The 17,967-nt window shown below is 40.6% G+C and overlaps 1 protein-coding gene and 1 pseudogene across 1 annotated transcript; both read right to left on the bottom strand.

Moving 5' to 3' along the window:
- Window positions 1-819: 819 nt before the first annotated feature.
- LOC139453723 (uncharacterized) lies at window positions 820-17,604 on the bottom strand. The gene is made up of 6 exons (XM_071235197.1): window positions 17,556-17,604; window positions 10,824-11,114; window positions 8,975-10,596; window positions 4,453-4,585; window positions 2,651-2,950; window positions 820-2,462 (listed from the first exon to the last, which is right to left on the bottom strand). The coding sequence occupies exons 2-6, from the start codon at window positions 11,110-11,112 to the stop codon at window positions 820-822; spliced, it is 3,987 nt and encodes a 1,328-aa protein (XP_071091298.1). The 5' UTR covers window positions 11,113-11,114; window positions 17,556-17,604.
- Window positions 15,065-16,674, bottom strand: LOC139454326 (E3 ubiquitin-protein ligase TRIM56-like; annotated as a pseudogene).
- Window positions 17,605-17,967: the final 363 nt, after the last annotated feature.

The following is a 17,967-nucleotide window of genomic DNA, read 5'->3' as shown; positions in this document are numbered from 1 at the left end:
AGAAATGATCAAAATTAACAACAGTTCTTTACATTTTCAATTACAAAACAACCCCGATCGGTATACCTTCTTTTGTCCCTCTGATTATTATTCATCCCAGCTAAGCGTACACCAAAGTATACAGCGTTGACGCTTTTTACTCTCAATTTTTCAAAATAACATATCACTACAACCATTTCATCATTTTCAAGTGTGATTTTGTCTTCCAAATGCGAACCTCTGGACAGATTGGACAACTATCGCAGGCAATATAGCAACGTACATGCACGTATGTGTGTGTCTGCTTGTATTAGTCTAGACTGATGCCGATTTATAGTGCTAGTTCACTGAGATACCATTCCACAGTTTAACATGAATACCCCACTCAGACTCAATATACTGACTCCGAGCCGACCAGTCCTTGTTTTATATTTAGCCCCTTAATGTCGAGCGCCAGACAGGATAATAACAAGTACCATCTTTTGACGTCGTTTGGTATAACGCGGCCGGGGATCGAACCCCGGACCTTCCGCTCTCCGGGCGGACAATCTACCACTAGACCACGGATGCGGTCCTATCGCAGGAGTCATATGTAGGGATCGTGTGAAGCGATGTTGAAACAATCAGCTGCAAGTGTACCTGTCCACCACTCCCTGTGTGTTCTCAACCCATCTAAACGCACGTGAAACACAACAGTCGTTGTCCCCAAAAGTTCATTCAGCACAGTGTTACAAGCAGTTTGGCGATTTGCAATCAATTAGGTCTTATATACAGCGTATGTAGGGCTCACAGCTAGCTTCTACATGACAGAGTAATGTCTATCTATTTCAGTCAATCCTTTCAAAAGGTGAATACTTTCACATGATCATAGTTGGTAACGTAAAGCAAACCATCATCATCCACACAGATACCACGAGGATACTTAAGGCCATCATGTTGTGTGAGAACATCTCTGACAAACTGCCCCGACTCTGTCAGCTGAATCACCCTGTTGGTTTCTCTGTCTACAAGCAGGATGTCGCCTGTGCTGGTTGTTGTGACCCCCGAAGGACATGCCAGAGCTTTATCTCCTGTAGGGGTGTAGGTGAAAACAACTTCGCCATCACTGGTCACAGATACCAGGGATTTTACTTCCTCAACACTGACTATCAAGTTGTTATTTCTCGTGACATGAATATAGGATGGGTCCTTTATCACACCTGTGTTGATAGATTTAAGTACATTCCCTTTCATATCCAGCACGTCAACAGAGGCACGACTGTCGTCACCACCTGCTACCAGTTGTGAAGAGTTCAGACAGGCTAACCCATAATACTTCCTCTTTGTCTTCACAGTTGAGAGTAATTTAGGCTCAGGGTCAAAGTTGATGAAAGCTATTTGTCGTGAGGCTGGCAGAGTAACAGCTGCCTGAGCTCCACCCACCTTAGCCAGTCGCCTTGGACGAGTAGGAAGCTGGAGACATTTCTGGATGAGTGTTGTGTTTGAAGTATAACATGCATGAAGTCTACTATTAAACATATCTATCACAGCAGTTACCTTGATACCATCAACAACTAATACTGAAACATCAAATAAACTATCGAGAAAGGTCAAGGTGTTTTCCTGTCTGCTACAGTCTATTGTTTGCAGGAGAAAAGGAGAAGACGTCCAGTCATACAGACCTCCAACAACCTTGACCTCCCCCAGCTGCACCTCATCCACAGATCTCCTCAGCTTATCTGTGTCATGTGTGAAGAAAATGGTGGATGGTATTGGTCTCTTGTCCTCACTTGTGTTCTTATCTCTGGGTGCTACAACCAACGTCTGATATATATCATACATGTCTGCTACACAGTGTGACGTCACGGCTTTGTCTATGAACTCATGCCGCTGCTGATGCATCTGGAGCTCAATCTCCTGGGACATTATGTAGCCTTTCAATTCTTCTACACGTGTCTCAGTGAGTTTGTCAATACGATCAAGCAGTTTCTTTTCTTTTCTCAGAAGAACATCTACAGCTGCCATGCGTACTTTCTGAACTTGGTCTTTCATCTCCTGTGCGTTCGTCGATAGCTTTTCAATTTTCGAATTTGTTGAAGAAATATTATCAGTGTAAGTTTTAATTTTTTTCTCATGGTTTCTAGTTTCAGTTATCAGACTTTCTTTTACAAGAGGCGTCATTGTATCTATGGTTTCAACATCATCACACTTCCTGTGTTTGATACTGCAGCATACAGTACAAATTGCCGTCCTGCAATCTTTACAAAACAGTTTTATCTTCTCATCCTTGTGAATTCTGCACATAAAGCGCTGTACCTTTGGTTTCCTGTTACTATGGATACGTAAGTCAATCACTTCATGGTCACGTGACAGCGGCATCTTCTTGTGTAACTTGAGACATCCATCACAGAAGACATCGTCACAAATGGTGCACCACACAGTGCCTGGAGTTGTCTCCCCATCTTCTTTGCACACGCTACAGGTATCTAAACATAAAGCACAGCCTGTCACAAATAATGCTATTTCTAGAAAACACAACCACATACTACAACTTTGAATACAAATTTTGTTTGCACACTCGCCATAGTTGCCAGATGTTTAAATGTCAATATAAACCAGCTCACTTCGAACTCAATCCTTCTCACTTTAATAAATATAAAAACTTCATTTCCAATATCTTGGTGTGCAAGACATGAAAACGTTTCAAAATTCCCAAAGTCGTCCATCAGCCCCTGTATCACATGACTTGGTTTCAGCTGACTGACCCACTCCACTACTGGACTGCCAGGGTTAGACACCTTCGTCAGCTGTCTACAGGATGGACATGGAATAGACTTGGCTTGAATTGCTTCAGGCTGTGTTTTAGTGTATTTCAGAAGACAGGACTTACAGAAAGTGTGATTACACTGAAGTGTGGCAGGGTCTGTGAACACTTCTGTACAGATGACACAGCTCAGATGGTTGTCTGTCAGCTTCTTAGCGGTGGCCATTTCTGATGGAAAGAAATCGTCAGACTTAGCAATGTCTTCAGTACGAGTTTATTTCCCATGCATTTGATGACTGTGACATTGATACTCATGTCACTACATGGCTTAAGTTTTATTGCTTCCAGTGATCATAATAAAACACACACACACATGCATGCATACTTACACATACACACACAAACACGTACATACACACATATGTACATACTCTCTCACACACACACACGTACACACATACATACATACATACATACATACACACACACACACACATACATACATACATACATACATACATACACACACACAGATACACACACAGATACACACACAGATACACACATATACAAACACATGCGCACGCACACACACACATACAAACACACACACACACACACACACATTCATACACACATACACTCACACACAGACACACACACACCATTTTGATTCCATGTTCAGCTACAGGTCCTGTGTCCAGTACAATGGTCTTCTGATAAAGGGGCATAACTCTAATATTCATATACAAATTTGCGACGCCAGTATAAACACCGTCACCACTGCATAACTGTGTTCACGCTTGGATTCTGGAAACAAACACGTGCGATATATGGTAACGTCGTTCTGAGGAGACCAAACAGTACAATTAACTTATGTTAACATGTTACACTTATTTCAACCTGCAAGTCAGGACTCGAGGAATGTTCAAGCTGCTTTCGTTATTGAACTTCAATTTACCTTGATGTCGATTATATTTCAAATATATGAGTGGTTTTAACACGAGTCAAATTCGAAAACAACTTATTCCAGTTACATTGAAACAGACATCTATTGTGTTACCTTTACAGATACCGCAACTTGGACGAGCACCCGGGGTAGACTGTTTTTCACTTCCTGGTTGTTGCCTCAGCTACACTGATGATCACGTGACATGTTCAAGCCATCGGGGAGAATGTATGTGATCACGTGACACGCGATACTCGTACACTGTGACACGGTTTCTCAGATCTATTGTGGGCTGTCAGCAGATATATCATGTTGTGAGTGTTTATTGTGACGAAACACTACTGGAATAACAAATACAGTGCTCCCAATACAACGTCATATGTGAAGTACTGTGCGCCATGTTCAAATACTATATATAAAATACACAGTACACAGTACAGTAAATCATGAATCATTCAAATTATAATTGTAATGAATCATTATATAAATATATTCGTTTTATGTTGAAATAAACAGAATAAACAAGCTGTTGTGTTGTTCTGAGCAGAGAAAATGTCAATTCTAACCACAAGAAAACTGTAGAAATTACACCTTCTCATAATGCTCAGAGTCAGAAGACATTTGTCATTATGCACATGGGATCACAAATACAAACAAGGTTTTCGCAATGATCTGGTATAATAGACGTAAAAACTCCAACCTGCCACTTTGTCTGATCCCCTGTTTCAAGTGTATTAACCTAAGAAGCAGCAAAGGTAAACTTAGTCTTGTTCGCAGATACTGCACTTTCCTGTGTTCTCCTCTTTTCTGAGAGCTTCTTGTCCAAACATGGGGGCACGCGCTTTTCTGGTCTCTTTCTTCACAAAGTCCAGTAGACTGTCAAAATTCACAACTTTCTCCCTCTCCCCCAAGGTCTGTATAAGACCCCTGAACTTCTGATATTGACTGGGAGGGTAGTTTTCCAACTATTCTGTTAATATTCTCAGAGAAGTACTCTAACTTAAGGCATTCTTTGTATAGCATTCCGACATTCACACAGGAAAACTGAGTGCCAACTCACACTGAAACATATTTTTTCATGGTCACCTTTCGATTGCATAAATACTTCATTTGTGATTGGCCAGTCACTGTGATTCTTTTGTTCGTCATTTTATGTTCCCGGGTTCGATTCCCCACATTGGTACACTGTGTTTAGCCCATTTATGTTGTCCCCAGCCGTGACATTGCTGGAATATTGCTAAAAACGGCGTAAAACCACACTCACTCTTTGATAACAGAGATACATTAAATGGAAGGGAACAATGAACTTTTCTTGAAAACCACTTAATTCCCCATTATATACCGTTTTGTTAATTAAATCTGGCCAAGTATCGGCATTCAATATATTGAATATCATTTAACAAACATGTCTTTCTAATGTAGATTACTATCACCCAGTGGGCGGGCAATTTTTGTGTTCTGTAACCATGCCAACGGTTTCTACCTAGTATTACGCCTTACCTTGACATTATGTAAACGGATGCAAATTACAAATGCATAACTGTTCAATATAATAAAGATGCATTGTTACACGAAATCAGTTTTATCGTGACCATGTGGAAATTGGCCAGAGAGGTTATGACATTTTCTGTTACAATATGCAAACAAGTATTCAAGGTTATTACCCACATGATACCAAAAGAATCTAAGCCAATTATTTGTTTCCAGAATTACAAGGAACAAATAAATTCAGCGATCAAGGTAAACGTCCATTATACTCCTTCAGCACATAGTTTCTCCCCACACAATATACCTGTGTATGTATCCGACATGAATGAAGATGCTACACGTTATACAGCGACGACTCATGCCAGGTGTTACATGTCAAAATAGTGTGTAGAAATAGACAAGGTATCATTTGTAAACACTTCAATAACCCTTTGTAAATAAAACGACAAAACCAATTCATAATGATAATGATCATTCCACTGTTCGTAACCAGTCTCGACCGCCTCCATGATCTAGCGGAAGGCTCGGGGTACGGCCGGCTTCGTCATACCAAAGGACGTCAAAAGATGGTACTTGTTGTAACCCTGTCTGACGCTCGGCATTAAGGGGCTAAAACAAGGACTGGTTGGCTCGGAGTCAGTATACTGTGTCTGAGTGAGGTATTCATGTTAAACTGCGGTATGGTATCTCAGAGGGTTAGCACTATCAACTCGGCCAGACTATTACAAGCAGTCACAACCACGCAGAGAGAGACAGAGAGAGAGAGAGAGAGAGACACACACACACACACACACACACACACACACACACACACACGCATTTGCAATATAAGTGCAATAATCTTGAACGCGACGTTGAACCCAATTTCTCCTGACCTCAACTCGTAAACACTTTCACACTGAATGACACTGACACCGACATATCAATTGTTAATGCACGGACGTTAAATTTAAAGTTTTAAAGTCATATTTCTCAAGTCAACACCAACACATTTGCTAGTTCTTACATAGTTACGTCCCGTATACAGGCCACATCCCGAATCCCGGTCTAGACTAGTACAAGCAGTCACACACACACACACACACACACACACACACACACACACACACACACACACACACACACACACACACACACACACACATTTGCAGGCACGTCGCAATATAAGTGCAATAATCTTGAACGCGACGTTAAACCCAATTTCACCTGACCTCAACTAGTAAACACTTTCACACTGAATGACACCGACCCCGACATAATCAGCTGTTACTGCTGACTAGACAATCACAGTGCCGTTATTTCTGGTGTCCTCCGCCGTGATATTGCTGGAATATTGCTAAAAGCGGCGTAAAATCATACTCACTCACTCACTCACTCACTCACAGTGCCGTTACGGTTAAGCTGAATACAATCGGGTACATCATGAAAGTGTGTGTGTCGCATAAAATTTGCTTAGGAAGGTGGAAAACAGCTGGTAAAAATAGAACAAACAAACTACGTTACTTTGTATTTGCAATAACCATTTTTAAACTCCATCATATTTGTCATGACAACACCAACACATTTACTAGTTCTTCCATAGTTACGTCCCTTATACAGCCCACATCCCGAATCCCGGTTCGCCCTGACAATTTGTCTTAGTTTGTCAGCACCATATCCGTGCTCCTGCCTCATTTCGTGCTTTCCTCCCACATCAAGCTGACTCACCATGATATAACTGACATAATGTTTAACGAGGCATCAAAACCAATTATCTCTGTTCCTCAACAGGAACAGTAATCTCAAGCGCTAAATGACAGAAACATAACATACGCACCCACAGCATGACTAATAAAAAATGCATTTGTAGACGCTTATTGCAATTTATATTGAATTGATATTTATATTTCGTCCAATGACCACCACAAACGACGTCTTCCTGTTTGCAGTGGTAGTCAGTAACCATAAGGGAATAGATCAAGTGTTACATGAGTAAACTAAACACATGAAAAGGACAAATACGTGTATGTTGGTAATCAAAAGCAGACATATATCTCGCTGAGTCTAACTAATCCAAATAAACACAGACGTCGCCATAAATCTCTAAACTTACATGTCAGATATTTCAACAAGAAATACAGGGTTGAAAAAACTTATTAAACATTTTAAATTACTTATAAAGGGTTTGTTTATTTACAAGCAGTTTCATCATACTCACATGTCACTAAATTGATTGATTAATTGTCATTTATACCGAAAGTTACAAATGCAAACAACAAAGTTCATGGCCATGTCATTCTAAATTCATGTAAATGTTGATAAATTTCTATTTGAACCATAAGCACTGGCATTTAAGGAAATTTCTAACAACTTATAGTGGGTGCGATACATGCAGAAGCCATCTGAACTGAGGAGCAATAGAACCCTAGTATATACTTCTACATGTTTTTTGGTGTTAGATATAATTTGATTTAAAACTTTTAAAATAAAATTAAAAATTGAAAAGTGAAATCGCATAATACACAAATTTACCCAGACACAGATGACGTTTTACACACTTTTGCAGGAATCAGTGATGGTTAAATAGAAATGATCAAAATTAACAACAGTTCTTTAAATTTTCAATTACAAAAAACCCGATCGGTATATCTTGTTTTGTCCCTCTGACTATTATTCGTCTCAGTTAAGCGTACACCAAAGTTATTTCACTTTATGTTTCGCAATGTCTATACGTAAAGTATTTCCGTTTATAATTAATTAGCTGGGCTTTTGACAGATAATCAATGCGAATAATATTTATACACCCTTAATTCAATCTATAAAAAACTTACTAACATTTTGTGATAAATCGAGACATAATGTTATTAATAATCACAGTGGATGAATATTTACCTCTTGGATTCTACGACGAGTGACGAAACGTTTAACTTGAAAGAATCAGAGAAGAGCTATTCTTGACCGCGATCGAGACGGATTTTCTATTGGTAGTCAGACATTTTTGCCAATCGATCCCTTCTTTTGTAATATTTCCTGATAAACAAGGGAACACGATACTGCCCCTCATTCTGTTTTTAGTAATAAAAAATTTGCTCTCAATTCTTCAATACGACATATTTTCCGCCATCATTACAACCATTTCATCACTTTCATGTGTGATTTTGTCTTCCAAATACGAACCTCTGGACAGATTGAATAACTATCGCAGGAGTAAGGTGAGGTGAAATTGGGTTTAACGTCGCGTCCAAGATTATTGCAATATAGCGACATGCATGCACGTATGTGTGTGTCTGCTTGTAATAGTCCGGACTGATGCCGATATATAGTGCTAGCTCACTGAGATGCCATGCCGCAGTTTAACATGAATACCCCACTCAGACAAAGTATACTGACTCAGAGCCAATCAGTCCTTTTTGTTTATTTAGACTCTTAATGTCGAGCGCCAGACAGGGTAATAACAAGTACTATATTTTGACGTCGTTTGGTATAACGCGGCCGAGGATCGAACCCCGGACCATCCGCTCTCCGGGCGGACACTCTACCACTAGACCACGGATGCGGTCCTGTCGCAGGAGTCATAAAAAGAGATCGGGTGAAGCGATGTTGAAACGATCAGCTGCAAATATACCTGTCCACCACTCAACCCATCTAAACGCACGTCAAACACAACAGTCGTTGTCCCCAAAAGTAATACATTACCATGTCCGGTTCATTCAGCACAGTTTTACAACCAGTTTGGCTATTTGCAATCAATTAGGTCTTATATACAGCGTATGTGTGGCTCACAGCTAGCTTCTACATGACAGAGTCATGTCTATCTATTTCAGTCAATCCTTCACAAAGGTGAATATTTTCACATGTTCATCGCTTGTAACGTAAAGCAAGCCATCATCATCCAGACAGATACCACGAGGACGCATAAGGCCATCATGTTGTGTGAGAACATTTCTGACAAACTGCCCCGACTCTGTCAGCTGAATCACCCTGTTTGCGCCTCTGTCTACAAGCAGGATGTCTCCTGTGCTGGTTGTTGTGACACCCCGAGGAAATTCCAGAGCTCGGTCTCCTGTAGGGGTGTAGGTGAAAACAACTTCGCCATCACTGGTAACAGATACCAGGGATTTTACTGCCACATCACTGAATATCAAGTTGTTATTTCTCGTGACATGAATATAGAAGGGGTTCTTTATCACACCTGTGTTGATAGATTTAAGTACATTCCCTTTCATATCCAGCACGTCAACAGAGGCAAGACTGTCGTAACCACCTGCTACCAGTTGTGAAGAGTTCAGACAGGCTAACCCATAATACTTCCTCTTTGTCTTCACAGTTGAGAGTAATGAAGGCTCAGGGTCAAAGTTGATGAAAGCTATTTGCCGTGTGTCTGGCAGAGTAACAGCTGCCTGAGCTCCGCCCACCTTAGCCAGTCGCCTTGGACCAGTAGGAAGCTGGAGACATTTCTGGATGAATGTTGTGTTTGAAGTATAACATGCATGAAGTCTACTACTAGCATTACCTGTCACAACAGTTACCTTGATATCATCAACAACTAATACTGCAACATCAAAACAAACCCTTGCAGAAGGCCCAATGTCTCCCTGTCTGCTCCAGTCTATTGTTTGCAGGAGAACAGGAGAAGACGTCCGGTCATACAGACCTCCAAAAACCTTGACCTCCCCCAGCTGCACCTCATCTACATATCTCCTCAGTTTATCTGTGTCATGTGTGAAGACGATGGTGGATGGTATTGGTCTCTTGTCCTCACTTGTGTCCTTATCTCTGGGTGCTACGGTCATAGTCTCATATATATCATACATGTCTGCTACACAGTGTGACGTCACGACTTTGTCTATGAACTCATGCCGCTGCTGATGCATCTGGAGGTCAATCTCCTGGGACTTTCTGTGGTCTTTCAATTCATGTACACGTGTCTCAGTGAGTTGGTCGATACGATCCAGCAGTTTCTTTTCTTTTTTCAGAAGAACGTCTACAGCTGCCTTGCGTACTTTCTGAACCTGGTCTTTCATCTCCTGTGCGTTCGTCGATAGCTTTTCAAGTTTCGAATTTGTTGAAGAAATAGTCTTGGTGTAAGTTTCAATTTTTTTCTCATCGTTTCTAGTTTCAGTTATCAGACTTTCTTTTACAAGAGGCGTCATTGTATCTATGGTTGCAACATCATCACACTTCCTGTGTTTGATACTGCAGCATACAGTACAAATTGCCATCCTGCAATCTTTACAAAACAGTTTTATCTTCTCATCCTTGTGAATTCTGCACATAAAGCGCTGTACCTTTGGTTTCCTGTTACTATGGATACGTAAGTCAATCACTTCATGGTCACGTGACAGCGGCATCTTCTTGTGTAACTGGAGGCATCCATCACAAAAGACATCGTCACAAATGGTGCACCACACAGTGCCTGGAGTTGTCTCCCCATCTACTTTGCACACGCTACAGGTATCTAAACATAAAGCACAGTGTGTTACAAATAATGCAATTTTTAGAAAACACAACCACATACTACAACTTTTAATACATACTGTATGTTTACGCGCCATAGTTGTTAGGTGTATAAATGTCAATATAAACCAGCTCACTTCGAACTCAATCCTTCTCACTTAAATAAATAAAAAATGCATTTCCACTACCTTGGTGTGCAAGACATGAAAACGTTTCAAAAGTCCCTACCTGACGATTCCCCCAAATCGTCCATCAGCCCCTGGATGACGTGGCTTGGTTTCAGTTGACTGACCCACTTCTCTACTGGACTGTCAGGGTTGGTCACCTTCGTCAGTTGTCGACAGGAGGGACATGGAATAGACTTGGCTTGAATTGCTTCAGGCTGTGTTTTGGTGTATTTCAGGAAACATGACTTACAGAAAGTGTGATTACACTGAAGTGTGACAGGGTCTGTGAACACCTCTGAACAGATGACACAGGTCAGATGGTTGTCCGTCAATTTCTTTGCGGTGGCCATTTCTGATGGAAAGAAATAATCCGACTTAGCTATGTCTTCAGTACGAGTTTTTGAAAATATATTTCATGATGCTAAGTATCTCCAATGATCTATTCTTGCAGTGATCATAATAAAACACACACATACACACACACATACATGCATAATCACAGATACACACGTACATACTCTCATACATACATACATACATACATACATACATACATACATACATACATACATACATACATACATACATACATACATACATACATTCCATGTCCAGCTACGGGTTCTGTGTCCAGTACAATGGTCTACTGATAAAGGGGCATAACTCTAATAGTCATGTTCAAATTTGCCACGTTAGTATTAACTGTCACCCCTGCATAACTGTGTTCACACTTGGATTATAGATCTCACAAACACGTGCGATATATGGTTGCGTCGTTTTGAAGCGACCTAACAGTACATTCATTATCTGTTAACATGTTACACATATTTCAGCCTGCAAGTCAGGACTCGAGGAATGTTCAAGCTACTTTCGTTATTGAACTTCAATTTACCTTGATGTCGACTATATTTCAAATATATGAGTGGTTTTAACAATGTGTGCAATGAATCCGAAAACAACATATTCCAATTGTATTTCAACAGAAATCTAGTGTGTTACCTTTACAGATACCGCAACTTGGACGAGCACCCGGGTAGACTGTTTTTCACTTCCTGGTTGTTGCCTCAGCCAAACTAATGATCACCTGACATGTTCAAGCCATCGGGGAGAATGTATGTGATCACGTGACACGCGATACTCGTACACTGTGACACAGTTTCTCAGATCAATTGTGAGCAGTCAGCAGATATATCATGTTGTGAGAGTTTATTGTGACGAAACACTATTGGAATAACAAATACAATGCCCCCAATACAACGTCATATGTGAAGTACTGTGCGCCATGCTCAAATACTATAATATATGAAATACACAGAACACAGTACAGTAAATCATGAATCATTCAAATTATATTTGAAATGAATAACTTTATAAATATATTCGTTTTCTGTTGAAATAAACAGAATAAATGAGCTGTTGTCTTGTTCTTAGCAGTGAAAATGTCAATTCTAACAAGAAAACTGTAGAAATTATACCTTCTCATAATGCTGCAAGTCAGAAGACATTTGTCATTGTGCACATGGGATCACAAACACAAACCAGGTTTTCGCAATGATCTGGTATAATAGACGTAAAAACTCCAACCTGCCACTTAGCTGCAAAGGTAAACTTAGTTTTGTTTGCAGATAGTGCGCTTCCCCGTGTTTTCGTGTTTTCTGAGAGTTTTTTGTCCAAACATGGGGTCATGCGCTTTTCTGGTCTCTTTCTTCAAAAAGCCCCCTTCAAAATTCACAGCTGTCGCCCTCTCCCCCAAGGTCTGTATAAGACCCTTGAACTTCTGATATTGACTGGGAGGGTAGTTTTCCAACTATTCTATTAATATTCTCAGAGAAGTACTCTTACATAAGGCACACTTTGTATAGCATTCCGACTTTCACACAGGAAAATTGAGAAATCATCAACTGCCAACTCACACTGAAACATATTTTTTCATGGTCACCTTCCGATTGCATATATACTTCATTTGTAATTGTCCAGTCACTGTGTTTCTTTTGGTCGTCATTTTATGTAGTGGTTCCCGGGTTCGATTCCCCACATTGGTACACTGTGTTTAGCCCATTTCTGTTGTCCCCAGCCGCGACATTGCTGGAATATTGCTAAAAACGGCGTAAAACCACACTCACTCTTTGATAACAGAGAAACATGAAATGGAAGGGAACAATGAACTTTTCTTGAAAACCACTAAATTCCCCATTATATACCGTTTTGTTAATTAAATCTGGCCAAGTATCGGCATTCAATATGTTGAATATCATTTAACAAACATGTCTTTCTAATTTAGATTACTATCACCCAGTGGGCGGGCAATTTTTGTGTTCTGTAACCATGCCAACGGTTTCTACCTAATATTACGCGTTACCTTGACATTATGTAAACGGATGCAAATTACAAATGCATAACTGTTCAATATAATAAAGATGCATTGTTACACGAAATCAGTTTTATCGTGACCATGTGGAAATTGGCCAGAGAGGTTATGACATTTTCTGTTACAATATGCAAACAAGTATTCAAGGTTAATACCCACATGATACCAAAAGAATCAAAGCCAATTATTTGTTTCCAGAATGACAAGGAACAAATAAATTCAGCGATCAAGGTAAACGTCCATTATACTCCTTCAGCACATAGTTTCTCCCCACACAACATACCTGTGTATGTATCTGACATGAATGAGGACGCTACACCTTATGCAGCGACGTCTGGTGTCAGGTGTTATATATCAAAGTAGTGTGTAGAAATAGACATAGCGTTTAAGGTATCATTTGTAAACACTTCATTAACCCTTTGTATATAAAAGCGACAAAAACCAATTCATACTCATAATGATCAGTCCACGGTTCGGAAACACTTTCGACCGCCTCCGTTGTCTACTGGTAGAGTGTCCGCCCGGAGAGAGGAAGGTTCGGGGTACGACCTCCGGATGTGTCATCCCAAAAGACGTCAAAAGATGGTACTTCTTGTTGCCCTGCCTGGCGCTCTGCATTGAGAGGCTACAATAAGGACTGGTTGGCTCGGATTCAGTATACTGTGTCTGAGTGAATTCAGAATAGTACAAGCACACAGAGAGAGACAGAGAGAGAGAGAGAGAAAGAGTGAGAGAGAGAGAGGGAGAGAGAGAGAGAGTTGCATGTACGTCGCTATATAAGTGCAATAATCTTGAACTCGACGTTGAACCCCATTTCACCTGACCGAAACTCATAAACACTTTCACACTGAATGACACCGACACCCACATATCAGCTGTTAATGCACGGACATTGAACTAATACTGACTAGACAAACACAGTGTCGTTATGGTTACATCATGAAAGTGTGTGCGTAAAATATGCTTAGGAAGAAGGAAGACAGGTTATAGAACAAAGAAACTACGCTGTTATATGGAATAATCAGTTTTAAACTCCATCATATTTGTCATGTCAACACCAACACATTTACAAGTTCTTCCATAGTTACGTCCCTTATACCGGCCACATCCCGGTTCGCCCTGATATCTTGTCTTGGTTTGTCAGCACGATATCTGTGCTCCAGTCTCATTTCGTGCTTTCCTCACTGCGGCATGGTATCTCAGTGAGCTACCACTATACATCGGCATAAGTCCGGACTAGTACAAGAAGCCACACCCACACACCCACATACACCCACAACCACCCCCCCCCCCCCCCCCCCAACACACACACACACACACACACACATAATTTGCAATCAATTAGGTTTTATATACAGCGTATGTGTGGCTCACAGCTAGCTTCTACACAACAGAGTAATGTCTATCTATTTCAGTCAATCCCATGCAAATGCGAATACTTTCCCTTGATGAAGGCGGTAACGTAAAGCAAGCCATCATCATCCAGACAGATACCATGAGGACGCATAAGCCCATCATGTTGTGTGAGAACATCTCTGACAAACTGCCCCGACTCTGTCAGCTGAATCACCCTGTATCTGTCTACAAGCAGGATGTCGCCTGTGCTGGTTGTTGTGACACCCCGAGGATATACCAGAGCTTTGTCTCCTGTAGGGGTGTAGGTGAAAACAACTTCGCCATCACTGGTCACAGATACCAGGGATTTTACTGCCTCATCACTGACTATCAAGTTGTTATTTCTCGTGACATGAATATAGGATGGGTTCTTTATCACACCTGTGTTGATAGATTTAAGAACATTCCCTTTCATATCAAGCACGTCAACAGAGGCACGACTGTCAGTACCACCTGCTACCAGTTGGCTAACCCATAATACTTCCTATTTGTCTTCACAGTTGACAGTAAAGAAGGTTCAGGGTTAAAGCTGATGAAAGCTATTTGTTGTGTGTCTGGCAGAGTAACAGCTGCCTGAGCTCTGCCCACCTTAGCCAGTCGCCTTGGACGAGTAGGAAGATCGAGACATTTCTGGATATGTGTTGTGTTTGAAGTATAACATGCATTAAGTCTACTATTAAAAGTAGCTATCACAACAGTTACCTGGATACCATCAACAACTAATACTGAAACATCAAATAAACTACCGAGAAAGGTCATGGTGTTTTCCTGTCTGCTACAGTCTATTGTTTGCAGGAGAACAGGAGAAGACGTCCGGTCATACAGACCTCCAACAACCTTGACCTCCCCCAGCTACACCTCGTCCACAGATCTCCTAAGTTTATCTGTGTCATGTGTGAAGAAAATGGTGGATGGTATTGGTCTCTTGTCCTCACTTGAGTCCTTATCTCTGGGTGCTACGGTCATAGTCTCATATATATCATACATGTCTGCCACACAGTGTGACGTCACGGCTTTGTCTATGAACTCATGCCGCTGCTGATGCATCTGGAGCTCAATCTCCTGGGACATTATGTAGCCTTTCAATTCTTCTACACGTGTCTCAGTGAGTTTGTCGATACGATCAAGCAGTTTCTTTTCTTTTCTCAGAAGAACATCTACAGCTGCCATGCGTACATTTGAACTTGGTCTTTCATCTCCTGTGCATTCATCGATAGCTTTTCAATTTTCGAATTTGTTGAAGAAATATTATCAGTGTAAGTTTCAATTTTTTCTCTTGGTTTCTAGTTTCATTTATCAGACTTTCTTTTACAAGAGGCATCATTGTATCTATGGTTTCAACATCATCACACTTCCTGTGTTTGATACTGCAGCATTCAGTACAAATTGCCATCCTGCAATCTTTACAAAACAGTTTTATCTTCTCATCCTTGTGAATTCTGCACATAAAGCGCTGTACCTTTGGTTTCCTGTTACTAGGGATACGTAAGTCAATCACTTCATGGTCACGTGACAGCGGCATCTTCTTGTGTAACTGGAGACATCCATCACAAAAGACATCGTCACAAATGGTGCACCACACAGTGCCTGGAGTTGTCTCCCCATCTTCTTTGCACACGCTACAGGTATCTAAACATAAAGCACAGCCTGTCACAAATAATGCCATTTCTAGAAAACACAACCACATACTACAACTTTGAATACAAATTTTGTTTGCACACGCGCCATAGTTGCCAGATGTTTAAATGTCAATATAAACCAGCTCACTTCGAACTCAATCCTTCTCACTTTAATAAATATAAAAAATGCATTTCCAATACCTTGGTGTGCAAGACATGAAAACGTTTCAAAATTCCCTACCTGACGATTCCCCAAAGTCGTCCATCAGCCCCTGTATCACATGACTTGGTTTCAGCTGACTGACCCACTCCACTAGTGGACTGCCAGGGTTAGACACCTTCGTCAGCTGTCTACAGGATGGACATGGGATGGTCTTGTCTGGTATTGCTTCAGGCTGTGTTTTGGTGTATTTCAGCAGACAGGACTTACAGAATGTGTGACTACACTGAAGTGTGGCAGGGTCTGTGAACACCTCTGTACAGATGACACAGGTTAGATGGTTGTCTGTCAGCTTCTTAGCGGTGGCCATTTCTGATGGAAAGAAATCGTCAGACTTAGCTATGTCTTCAGTACGAGTTTATTTCCCATGCATTTGATGACTGTGACATTGATACTCATGACACTCCATGGCTTAAGTTTTATTGCTTCCAGTGATCATAATAAAACACACACACACATGCATGCATACTTACACATACACACACAAACACGTACATACACACATACGTACATACTCTCTCACACACACACGTACACACATACATACATACATACACACACACATACATACATACATACATACATACATACATACATACATACATACATACATACATACATACATACATACATACATACATACACACACAGATACACACACAGATACACACATATACAAACACATGCGCACGCACACACACACATACAAACACACAGACACATACACACACACACACACACACATACACACACATTCATACACACATACACTCACACACAGACACACACACACCATTTTGATTCCATGTTCAGCTACAGGTCCTGTGTCCAGTACAATGGTCTTCTGATAAAGGGGCATAACTCTAATATTCATATACAAATTTGCGACGCCAGTATAAACACCGTCACCACTGCATAACTGTGTTCACGCTTGGATTCTGGAAACAAACACGTGCGATATATGGTAACGTCGTTCTGAGGAGACCAAACAGTACAATTAACTTATGTTAACATGTTACACTTATTTCAACCTGCAAGTCAGGACTCGAGGAATGTTCAAGCTGCTTTCGTTATTGAACTTCAATTTACCTTGATGTCGATTATATTTCAAATATATGAGTGGTTTTAACACGAGTCAAATTCGAAAACAACTTATTCCAGTTACATTGAAACAGACATCTATTGTGTTACCTTTACAGATACCGCAACTTGGACGAGCACCCGGGGTAGACTGTTTTTCACTTCCTGGTTGTTGCCTCAGCTACACTGATGATCACGTGACATGTTCAAGCCATCGGGGAGAATGTATGTGATCACGTGACACGCGATACTCGTACACTGTGACACAGTTTCTCAGATCAATTGTGAGCAGTCAGCAGATATATCATGTTGTGAGAGTTTATTGTGACGAAACACTATTGGAATAACAAATACAATGCTCCCAATACAACGTCATATGTGAAGTACTGTGCGCCATGTTCAAATACTATAATATATAAAATACACAGAACACAGTACAGTAAATCATGACTCATTCAAATTATATTTGCAATGAATCATTTTATAAATATATTCGTTTTCTGTTGAAATAAACAGAATAAAT

This window comes from Haliotis cracherodii, unplaced genomic scaffold (genome assembly GCF_022045235.1).
Source record: "Haliotis cracherodii isolate W230 unplaced genomic scaffold, xgHalCrac1.p SCAF_10, whole genome shotgun sequence".
NCBI lineage: Eukaryota > Metazoa > Mollusca > Gastropoda > Lepetellida > Haliotidae > Haliotis > Haliotis cracherodii.
The sequence above is the reverse complement of the archived record's forward strand: the minus strand, read 5'-3'. Positions and strand labels throughout refer to the sequence as shown.